At 43.5% G+C, this 12,668-nt stretch overlaps 1 protein-coding gene across 1 annotated transcript in view; it reads right to left on the reverse strand.

Moving 5' to 3' along the window:
• The window catches only part of rhobtb3 (Rho related BTB domain containing 3), a 48,232-nt gene that overhangs the window by 12,356 nt on the left and 23,208 nt on the right, over positions 1-12,668 (reverse strand). The window contains exons 8-10 of the mRNA XM_072459527.1: positions 11,470-11,579; positions 9,175-9,280; positions 8,426-8,599 (exon numbers count right to left, since the gene is read on the reverse strand). Coding sequence (XP_072315628.1) covers positions 8,426-8,599; positions 9,175-9,280; positions 11,470-11,579 — 390 coding nt within the window. The remainder of the gene's footprint in view (positions 1-8,425; positions 8,600-9,174; positions 9,281-11,469; positions 11,580-12,668) is intronic.

Here is a 12,668-nt window from a genome sequence, read left to right on the forward strand (position 1 = left end):
GAGCTTTATACACTCTGAGGTGTGTCTTTAGAGCTTTATACACTCTGAGGTGTGTCTTTAGAGCTTTATACACTCTGAGGTGTGTCTTTAGAGCTTTATAACACTCTGAGGTGTGTCTTTAGAGCTTTATAACACTCTGAGGTGTGTCTTTAGAGCTTTATACCACTCTGAGGTGTGTCTTTAGAGCTTTATACCACTCTGAGGTGTGTCTTTAGAGCTTTATACCACTCTGAAGTGTGTCTTTAGAGCTTTATACACTCTGAGGTGTGTCTTTAGAGCTTTATACACTCTGAGGTGTGTCTTTAGAGCTTTATACACTCTGAGGTGTGTCTTTAGAGCTTTATACCACTCTGAGGTGTGTCTTTAGAGCTTTATACCTCTCTGAGGTGTGTCTTTAGAGCTTTATACACTCTGAGGTGTGTCTTTAGAGCTTTATACACTCTGAAGTGTGGCTTTAGAGCTTTATACCACTCTGAGGTGTGTCTTTAGAGCTTTATACACTCTGAGGTGTGTCTTTAGAGCTTTATACACTCTGAGGTGTGTCTTTAGAGCTTTATACACTCTGAGAGCTTTATACACGCTTTATACACTCTGAGGTGTGTCTTTAGAGCTTTATACACTCTGAGGTGTGTCTTTAGAGCTTTATACCACTCTGAGGTGTGTCTTTAGAGCTTTATACACTCTGAGGTGTGTCTTTAGAGCTTTATACACTCTGAGGTGTGTCTTTAGAGCTTTATACACTCTGAGGTGTGTCTTTAGAGCTTTATACACTCTGAGGTGTGTCTTTAGAGCTTTATACACTCTGGGGTGTGTCTTTAGAGCTTTATACCACTCTGAGGTGTGTCTTTAGAGCTTTATACCACTCTGAGGTGTGTCTTTAGAGCTTTATACCACTCTGAAGTGTGTCTTTAGAGCTTTATACACTCTGAGGTGTGTCTTTAGAGCTTTATACACTCTGAGGTGTGTCTTTAGAGCTTTATACCACTCTGAGGTGTGTCTTTAGAGCTTTATACACTCTGAGGTGTGTCTTTAGAGCTTTATACACTCTGAGGTGTGTCTTTAGAGCTTTATACACTCTGAGGTGTGTCTTTAGAGCTTTATACCACTCTGAGGTGTGTCTTTAGAGCTTTATACACTCTGAGGTGTGTCTAGAGCTTTATACACTCTGAGGTGTGTCTAGAGCTTTATACACTCTGAGGTGTGTCTTTAGAGCTTTATACACTCTGAGGTGTGTGTTTAGAGCTTTATACACTCTGAGGTGTGTCTAGAGCTTTATACACTCTGAGGTGTGTCTTTAGAGCTTTATACACTCTGAGGTGTGTCTTTAGAGCTTTATACACTCTGAGGTGTCTTTAGAGCTTTATACACTCTGAGGTGTGTCTTTAGAGCTTTATACACTCTGAGGTGTGTCTTTAGAGCTTTATACACTCTGAGGTGTGTCTTTAGAGCTTTATACAACTCTGAAGTGTGTCTTTAGAGCTTTATACACTCTGAGGTGTGTCTTTAGAGCTTTATACACTCTGAGGTGTGTCTTTAGAGCTTTATACACTCTGAGGTGTCTTTAGAGCTTTATACACTCTGAGGTGTGTCTTTAGAGCTTTATACCACTCTGAGGTGTGTCTTTAGAGCTTTATACCACTCTGAAGTGTGTCTTTAGAGCTTTATACACTCTGAGGTGTGTCTTTAGAGCTTTATACAACTCTGAAGTGTGTCTTTAGAGCTTTATACACTCTGAGGTGTGTCTTTAGAGCTTTATACACTCTGAGAGCTTTATACACGCTTTGTATACTCTGAGGTGTGTCTTTAGAGCTTTATACACTCTGAGGTGTGTCTTTAGAGCTTTATACCACTCTGAGGTGTGTCTTTAGAGCTTTATACCACTCTGAGGTGTGTCTTTAGAGATTTATACACTCTGAGGTGTGTCTTTAGAGCTTTATACACTCTGAGGTGTGTCTTTAGAGCTTTATACACTCTGAGGTGTGTCTTTAGAGCTTTATACACTCTGAGGTGTGTCTTTAGAGCTTTATACACTCTGAGGTGTGTCTTTAGAGCTTCATACACTCTGAGGTGTGTCTTTAGAGCTTTATACACTCTGAGGTGTGTCTTTAGAGCTTTATACACTCTGAGAGCTTTATACACGCTTTATACACTCTGAGGTGTGTCTTTAGAGCTTTATACACTCTGAGGTGTGTCTTTAGAGCTTTATACCACTCTGAGGTGTGTCTTTAGAGCTTTATACCACTCTGAGGTGTGTCTTTAGAGCTTTATACCACTCTGAGGTGTGTCTTTAGAGCTTTATACACTCTGAGGTGTGTCTTTAGAGCTTTATACACTCTGAGGTGCGTCTTTAGAGCTTTATACACTCTGAGGTGTGTCTTTAGAGCTTTATACACTCTGAGGTGTGTCTTTAGAGCTTTATACACTCTGAGGTGTGTCTTTAGAGCTTTATACACTCTGAGGTGTGTCTTTAGAGCTTTATACACTCTGAGGTGTGTCTTTAGAGCTTTATACACTCTGAGAGCTTTATACACGCTTTATACACTCTGAGGTGTGTCTTTAGAGCTTTATACACTCTGAGGTGTGTCTTTAGAGCTTTATACACTCTGAGGTGTGTCTTTAGAGCTTTATACACTCTGAGGTGTGTCTTTAGAGCTTTATACACTCTGAGAGCTTTATACACGCTTTATACACTCTGAGATGTGTCTTTAGAGCTTTATACACTCTGAGGTGTGTCTTTAGAGCTTTATACACTCTGAGGTGTGTCTTTAGAGCTTTATACACTCTGAGGTGTGTCTTTAGAGCTTTATACACTCTGAGGTGTGTCTTTAGAGCTTTATACCACTCTGAAGTGTGTCTTTAGAGCTTTATACACTCTGAGGTGTGTCTTTAGAGCTTTATACACTCTGAGGTGTGTCTTTAGAGCTTTATACCACTCTGAGGTGTGTCTTTAGAGCTTTATACCTCTCTGAGGTGTGTCTTTAGAGCTTTATACACTCTGAGGTGTGTCTTTAGAGCTTTATACACTCTGAGGTGTGTCTTTAGAGCTTTATACACTCTGAGGTGTGTCTTTAGAGCTTTATACACTCTGAGGTGTGTCTTTAGAGCTTTATACACTCTGAGGTGTGTCTTTAGAGCTTTATACACTCTGAGAGCTTTATACACGCTTTATACACTCTGAGATGTGTCTTTAGAGCTTTATACACTCTGAGGTGTGTCTTTAGAGCTTTATACACTCTGAGGTGTGTCTTTAGAGCTTTATACACTCTGAGGTGTGTCTTTAGAGCTTTATACACTCTGAGGTGTGTCTTTAGAGCTTTATACACTCTGAGGTGTGTCTTTAGAGCTTTATACACTCTGAGGTGTGTCTTTAGAGCTTTATACACTCTGGGGTGTGTCTTTAGAGCTTTATACACTCTGAGGTGTGTCTTTAGAGCTTTATACACTCTGAGAGCTTTATACACGCTTTATACACTCTGAGATGTGTCTTTAGAGCTTTATACACTCTGAGGTGTGTCTTTAGAGCTTTATACACTCTGAGGTGTGTCTTTAGAGCTTTATACACTCTGAGAGGTGTGTCTTTAGAGCTTTATACACTCTGAGGTGTGTCTTTAGAGCTTTATACACTCTGAGGTGTGTCTTTAGAGCTTTATACCACTCTGAGGTGTGTCTTTAGAGCTTTATACCACTCTGAGGTGTGTCTTTAGAGCTTTATAACACTCTGAAGTGTGTCTTTAGAGCTTTATACACTCTGAGGTGTGTCTTTAGAGCTTTATACACTCTGAGGTGTGTCTTTAGAGCTTTATACACTCTGAGATGTGTCTTTAGAGCTTTATACACTCTGAGGTGTGTCTTTAGAGCTTTATACCACTCTGAAGTGTGTCTTTAGAGCTTTATACACTCTGAGGTGTGTCTTTAGAGCTTTATACACTCTGAGGTGTGTCTTTAGAGCTTTATACACTCTGAAGTGTGTCTTTAGAGCTTTATACACTCTGAGGTGCGTCTTTAGAGCTTTATACACTCTGAGGTGTGTCTTTAGAGCTTTATACCACTCTGAGGTGTGTATTTAGAGCTTTATACACTCTGAGGTGTGTCTTTAGAGCTTTATACACTCTGAGGTGTGTCTTTAGAGCTTTATACCACTCTGAAGTGTGTCTTTAGAGCTTTATACACTCTGAGGTGTGTCTTTAGAGCTTTATACACTCTGAGGTGTGTCTTTAGAGCTTTATACACTCTGAGGTGTGTCTTTAGAGCTTTATACACTCTGAAGTGTGGCTTTAGAGCTTTATACCACTCTGAGGTGTGTCTTTAGAGCTTTATACACTCTGAGGTGTGTCTTTAGAGCTTTATACACTCTGAGGTGTGTCTTTAGAGCTTTATACACTCTGAGGTGTGTCTTTAGAGCTTTATACACTCTGAGAGCTTTATACACGCTTTATACACTCTGAGATGTGTCTTTAGAGCTTTATACACTCTGAGGTGTGTCTTTAGAGCTTTATACACTCTGAGGTGTGTCTTTAGAGCTTTATACACTCTGAGGTGTGTCTTTAGAGCTTTATACACTCTGAGGTGTGTCTTTAGAGCTTTATACACTCTGAGGTGTGTCTTTAGAGCTTTATACACTCTGAGGTGTGTCTTTAGAGCTTTATACACTCTGAGGTGTGTCTTTAGAGCTTTATAACACTCTGAGGTGCGTCTTTAGAGCTTTATACCACTCTGAGGTGCGTCTTTAGAGCTTTATACCACTCTGAGGTGTGTCTTTAGAGCTTTATACCACTCTGAGGTGTGTCTTTAGAGCTTTATACCACTCTGAAGTGTGTCTTTAGAGCTTTATACACTCTGAGGTGTGTCTTTAGAGCTTTATACACTCTGAGGTGTGTCTTTAGAGCTTTATACACTCTGAGGTGTGTCTTTAGAGCTTTATACCACTCTGAGGTGTGTCTTTAGAGCTTTATACCTCTCTGAGGTGTGTCTTTAGAGCTTTATACACTCTGAGGTGTGTCTTTAGAGCTTTATACACTCTGAAGTGTGGCTTTAGAGCTTTATACCACTCTGAGGTGTGTCTTTAGAGCTTTATACACTCTGAGGTGTGTCTTTAGAGCTTTATACACTCTGAGGTGTGTCTTTAGAGCTTTATACACTCTGAGGTGTGTCTTTAGAGCTTTATACACTCTGAGAGCTTTATACACGCTTTATACACTCTGAGGTGTGTCTTTAGAGCTTTATACACTCTGAGGTGTGTCTTTAGAGCTTTATACCACTCTGAGGTGTGTCTTTAGAGCTTTATACACTCTGAGGTGTGTCTTTAGAGCTTTATACACTCTGAGGTGTGTCTTTAGAGCTTTATACACTCTGAGGTGTGTCTTTAGAGCTTTATACACTCTGGGGTGTGTCTTTAGAGCTTTATACACTCTGAGGTGTGTCTTTAGAGCTTTATACACTCTGAGGTGTGTCTTTAGAGCTTTATACCACTCTGAGGTGTGTCTTTAGAGCTTTATACCACTCTGAGGTGTGTCTTTAGAGCTTTATACCACTCTGAAGTGTGTCTTTAGAGCTTTATACACTCTGAGGTGTGTCTTTAGAGCTTTATACACTCTGAGGTGTGTCTTTAGAGCTTTATACCACTCTGAGGTGTGTCTTTAGAGCTTTATACCTCTCTGAGGTGTGTCTTTAGAGCTTTATACACTCTGAAGTGTGTCTTTAGAGCTTTATACCACTCTGAGGTGTGTCTTTAGAGCTTTATACACTCTGAGGTGTGTCTTTAGAGCTTTATACACTCTGAGGTGTGTCTTTAGAGCTTTATAGACTCTGAGGTGTGTCTTTAGAGCTTTATCCACTCTGAGGTGTGTCTTTAGAGCTTTATACACTCTGAAGTGTGTCTTTAGAGCTTTATACACTCTGAGGTGTGTCTTTAGAGCTTTATACACTCTGAGGTGTGTCTTTAGAGCTTTATAGACTCTGAGGTGTGTCTTTAGAGCTTTATCCACTCTGAAGTGTGTCTTTAGAGCTTTATACACTCTGAGGTGTGTCTTTAGAGCTTTATAGACTCTGAGGTGTGTCTTTAGAGCTTTATCCACTCTGAGGTGTGTCTTTAGAGCTTTATACACTCTGAAGTGTGTCTTTAGAGCTTTATACACTCTGAGGTGTGTCTTTAGAGCTTTATAGACTCTGAGGTGTGTCTTTAGAGCTTTATAGACTCTGAGGTGTGTCTTTAGAGCTTTATCCACTCTGAGGTGTGTCTTTAGAGCTTTATCCACTCTGAAGTGTGTCTTTAGAGCTTTATACACTCTGAGGTGTGTCTTTAGAGCTTTATAGACTCTGAGGTGTGTCTTTAGAGCTTTATCCACTCTGAGGTGTGTCTTTAGAGCTTTATACACTCTGAAGTGTGTCTTTAGAGCTTTATACACTCTGAGGTGTGTCTTTAGAGCTTTATAGACTCTGAGGTGTGTCTTTAGAGCTTTATAGACTCTGAGGTGTGTCTTTAGAGCTTTATACACTCTGAAGTGTGTCTTTAGAGCTTTATACACTCTGGTATAAATAAACCACTAAATCATCTAAAGATGGAGAATCCCTGGGTAAAATCTGTGCTTACAACATGGAAGGAGCAAAACATACACACTAAACAAAGATGTTACAATCTTAAACTGTGTGTGTTCGTTTGGAGTTTGCCAATCAATCAAACAGATAAAGCTCCGTGTTTCCACTGATGCTAACTTATACGTTGAGCGTTAGCAACACAAAGCTAGCGTAGCACATTAGCAACAGCTGTTTCCTGTTTATGGCCGCGCGGCACTCGCTTTGTCAAGAGCCACAATCTGATATTTCCAGGTCATAATGCGTCTGATATTAGCATTAGCATTAGCATGACATAAAGAGAGGTTCAAACGCCACGCCACTCACACACGCTAGCTTTAGCCATGCCGATCATATACACTAGCTTTAGCCACGCCCCTCACACACGCTAGCTTTAGCCACGCCCCTCACACACGCTAGCTTTAGCCATGCCCCTCACAAACACTAGCTGTAGCCACGCCGCTCACACACACTAGCTTTAGCCACGCCCCTCACACACACTAGCTTTAGCCACGCCCCTCACACACACTAGCTTTAGCCACGCCCCTCACAAACACTAGCTGTAGCCACGCCGCTCACACACACTAGCTTTAGCCACGCCCCTCACACACACTAGCTTTAGCCACGCCCCTCACACACACTAACTTTAGCCACGCCCCTCACAAACACTAGCTGTAGCCACGCCGCTCACACACACTAGCTTTAGCCACGCCCCTCACACACACTAGCTTTAGCCATGCCCCTCACACACACTAGCTTTAGCCACGCCCCTCACACACACTAGCTTTAGCCACGCCCCTCACAAACACTAGCTGTAGCCACGCCGCTCACACACACTAGCTTTAGCCACGCCCCTCACACACACTAGCTTTAGCCACGCCCCTCACACACACTAGCTTTAGCCACGCCCCTCACACACACTAGCTTTAGCCACGCCCCTCACACGCACTAGCTTTAGCCACGCCCCTCACACGCACTAGCTTTAGCCACGCCCCTCACACACACTAGCTTTAGCCACGCCCCTCACACACACTAGCTTTAGCCACGCCCCTCACACACAATAGCTTTAGCCACACCCCTCACAAACACTAGCTTTTGCCACGCCCCTCACACACAATAGCTTTAGCCACACCCCTCACACACAATAGCTTTAGCCACACCCCTCACAAACACTAGCTTTTGCCACGCCCCTCACAAACACTAGCTTTAGCCACGCCCCTCACACACACTAGCTTTAGCCACGCCCCTCACACCCACTAGCTTTAGCCATGCCCCTCATACGCACTAGCTGTAGCCACGCCCCTCACACGCACTAGCTTTAGCCACGCCCCTCACACACACTAGCTTTAGCCACGCCCCTCACACACACTAGCTTTAGCCACGCCCCTCACACACACTAGCTTTAGCCACGCCCCTCACACACAATAGCTTTAGCCACACCCCTCACAAACACTAGCTTTTGCCACGCCCCTCACACACAATAGCTTTAGCCACACCCCTCACACACAATAGCTTTAGCCACACCCCTCACAAACACTAGCTTTTGCCACGCCCCTCACAAACACTAGCTTTAGCCACGCCCCTCACACACACTAGCTTTAGCCACGCCCCTCACACCCACTAGCTTTAGCCATGCCCCTCATACGCACTAGCTGTAGCCACGCCCCTCACACGCACTAGCTTTAGCCACGCCCCTCACACACACTAGTTTTAGCCACGCCCCTCACACACACACTGGAATTACTAAACGTCTTTCTGTGACTCTGACCTCAGGAGGATTTAGGTCAGATTTATGAAGGAAACATGAGTTTAGTTTGTGACGTCAGAGTCTCAGTTGTAGGGTGTAGTTCCTGACCTGGACAGCAGGAGTCAGTGTAGAGATACTCCAGGAAGGACAGGAAAGTGTCCGAGGAGACGCCGTGAATCGGGACGACGCGGCTGCGAGCTTCGGCGTATTTTCCACTGAACATGGCCGCCATGACATCACAGCGAGCGACGAGAACGGCCCTGTGCGCCGGGAGCACGCTGCCTGCAGGGGGCGCAAGAGCGAGCGCAGACACAAGTGAGGAGTTTGACTGGCTTTTATGATGTTCTAGTTTTGCCTTTATTTGGTGGATAAATGTAGAGTAAATATAAATGATATCGATGACATCACACTGAGACGTCCAAAGCTTGGCACAATTTATAACAAACACATTTTTGTCTTTGAACATTATTTCAACAGCAGTGGGTTGTTTGGTCACATAATCATTTCTGAGTTAAACAAAGCACTTCAGACTGTTTCTGACATCCAAGTATTTGGGCCTCAGAACTACTGCAGGACGCAGTAAATGGATACTTGTGGAGCACACTTCCACTGCAGGGAACAGGCCATCAGGACCTCCTGATAAAGGCCGCGGACATCGTGATGCGACGCCCGGATAAACTGCCTTTCTGTGGATTCTTCTACATTTTGGATGGAATTTATTGTAATTTCTCCCTTTTTCTTCAACTTTTCCTCACAAATTTCAGCAAACTTGATATTTGTGTCAGTCCAAACTGCACTACTGCTGTGTGAGTGTTACTGTAGTATTGCAGGATTTGCAGTATTGATAGTACTTTTACCTTGAACCATGAAGATGACGTCTGAGTAAAGAGGAGAGTTGAAGAGGTTCACCAGAGTCTGAGGTCCAAGCTGAGCCACACGAGCGCTGGGCGTGTCCCGCTGAGCCTGAGGAGGTAACACACATACGTAACACACATGTAACACACAAGTGTAACACACACGTGTAACACACACATTTAACACACGTGTAACACACACATGTAACACACACGTGTAACACACAGGTGTAACACACACGTGTAACACACACGTGTAACACACACATGTAACGTACGTGTAACACACACATGTAACACAGACGTGTAACACACACGTGTAACACACACGTGTAACACACGTGTAACACACACGTGTAACACACACGTGTAACACACACATGTAACACACACACACACACACACATGTAACACACACACACATGTAACATACACATGTAACACACACGTGTAACACACACATGTAACGTACGTGTAACACACACATGTAACACACACACACACACATGTAACACACAAACACATGTAACACACACACACATGTAACACACACGTGTAACACACACATGTAACGTACGTGTAACACACACATGTAACACACACACACACACATGTAACACACAAACACATGTAACACACACACACATGTAACACACACGTGTAACACACACGTGTAACACACACACACACACACACACACATGTAACACACACACACACATGTAACACACACATGTAACACACACGTGTAACACACACATGTAACGTACGTGTAACACACACATGTAACACACACACACACACACATGTAACACACAAACACATGTAACACACACACACATGTAACACACACGTGTAACACACACGTGTAACACACACATGTAACGTACGTGTAACACACACATGTAACACACACACACACACATGTAACACACAAACACATGTAACACACAAACACATGTAACACACACACACATGTAACACACACATGTAACACACACGTGTAACACACACATGTAACAAACACATGTAACAAACACATGTTACACACGTGTAACACACACGTGTAACACACATGTAACACACACGTGTAACACATACGTGTAACAAACACGTGTAACAAACACGTGTAACAAACACGTGTAACAAACACGTGTAACACACACGTGTAACACACACGGGTAACACACACGTAACACATACGTGTAACACACACGTGTAACATACACGTGTAACATACAAGTGTAACACACACGTGTAACACACACGTGTAACACACATGTAACACACACATGTAACACACACGTGTTACACGCGTGTAACACAAGCGTGTAACACAAACATGTAACACACGCGTGTAACACACATGTGTTACACACACGTGTAACACACACGTGTTACACACACATGTAACACACACATTTAACAAACACATGTGTAAAACACACATGTAACACACATGTAACACACACATGTAACACAAATAACACACACATGTAACACACACATGTAACACACACATGTGTAACACACACCTGTGTAACACACACATGTGTAACACAAGTAGCACACATGTAACACACACGTAACACACGTGTAACACATACATACACACACGTGTAACACATACTCGTTTAACACACACATACACGTGTAACACATACACACACACACGTGTAACACATACACACACACACACACGTGTAACACATACACACACGTGTAACACATACACACACACACACACACGTGTAGTACATACACACACACACACACACACGTGTAACACACACACACACGTATAACACACACACACACACACACGTGTAACACACACACGCGTGTAACACACACACACGTGTAACACACACACAAACACACACACACGTGTAACACACACACACACACACGTGTAACACACACACAAACACACACACACGTGTAACACACACACACACGTGTAACACACACACACACACACACACGTGTAACACATACACACACACACACACACACAAACACAAACACACATGTGTAACACACACACACACACACAAACACAAACACACATGTGTAACACACACACACACAAACAAACACACACGTGTAACACACACACACACACACACACACATACACGTGTAACACACACACATACACGTGTGACACCAGGCTTAGATAGGTCTTTGGTCATGGTTTTGTCCCTTTGGCAGTGCTGAATGTGACCTCAGCCTGAGAGCAGAGAACGTAGAGGAGCAGAGAACGGTCAGAACACAGAGGTCAGAAGGTCAGAGTTTACCCGGTCTCGTCCCAGCAGAGATCTGATTCTCTCCAGAAGTTGAACCACAGCCAGAGGGTTCTTCAGCTTCTCCTCCAGTGCCTCCTGCAGGTGATCCCACTCCCATGCACCTGAAACACAGCAACGTGAGGGAGGACCACATGGTCCAGACCTGGTTTAGACCTGGTTTAGTCTTGTTTTAGTCCTGGTTTAGTCCTGGTTTAGTCCTGGGTTAGTCCTGGTTTAGACCTGGTTTAGACCTGGTTTGGACCTGGTTTAGTCCTGGTTTAGACCTGGTTTAGACCTGGTTTAGTCCTGGTTTAGTCCTGGTTTAGACCTGGTTTAGACCTGGTTTAGTCCTGGTTTAGACCTGGTTTAGACCTGGTTTAGTCCTGGTTTAGACCTGGTTTAGACCTGGTTTAGACCTGGTTTAGTCCTGGTTTAGACCTGGTTTAGTCCTGGTTTAGACATTGTTTAGACCTGGTTTGGACCTGGTTTAGTCCTGGTTTAGTCCTGGTTTAGACCTGGTTTAGACCTGGTTTAGACCTGGTTTAGACCTGGTTTAGTCCTGGTTTAGTCCTGGTTTAGACCTGGTTTAGACCTGGTTTAGTCCTGGTTTAGACCTGGTTTAGTCCTGGTTTAGTCCTGGTTTAGTCCTGGTTTAGTCCTGGTTTAGTCCTGGTTTAGACCTGGTTTAGACCTGGTTTAGACCTGGTTTAGACCTGGTTTAGACCTGGTTTAGACCTGGTTTAGACATGGTTTAGACATGGTTTAGACATGGTTTAGACCTGGTTTAGACCTGGTTTGGACCTGGTTTGGACTGGTTTAGTCCTGGTTTGGACCTGGTTTGGACCTGGTTTAGTCCTGGTTTAGTCCTGGTTTAGACCTGGTTAAGTCCTGGTTAAGTCCTGGTTTAGTCCTGGTTTAGTCCTGGTTTAGTCCTGGTTTAGTCCTGGTTTAGTCCTGGTTTAGACCTGGTTTAGTCCTGGTTTAGACCTGGTTTAGACCTGGTTTAGTCCTGGTTTAGTCCTGGTTTAGTCCTGGTTTAGACCTGGTTTAGTCCTGGTTTAGACCTGGTTTAGACCTGGTTTAGACCTGGTTTAGTCCTGGTTTAGTCCTGGTTTAGACCTGGTTAAGTCCTGGTTTAGTCCTGGTTTAGACATGGTTTAGACCTGGTTTAGTCCTGGTTTAGACCTGGTTTAGACCTGGTTTAGACCTGG

The sequence above is a fragment of the Eucyclogobius newberryi genome, unplaced genomic scaffold (genome assembly GCF_026437365.1).
Source record: "Eucyclogobius newberryi isolate DKJ021-1_F unplaced genomic scaffold, fEucNew1.0.hap1 SCAF_23, whole genome shotgun sequence".
Taxonomy (NCBI): Eukaryota; Metazoa; Chordata; class Actinopteri; order Gobiiformes; family Gobiidae; genus Eucyclogobius; species Eucyclogobius newberryi.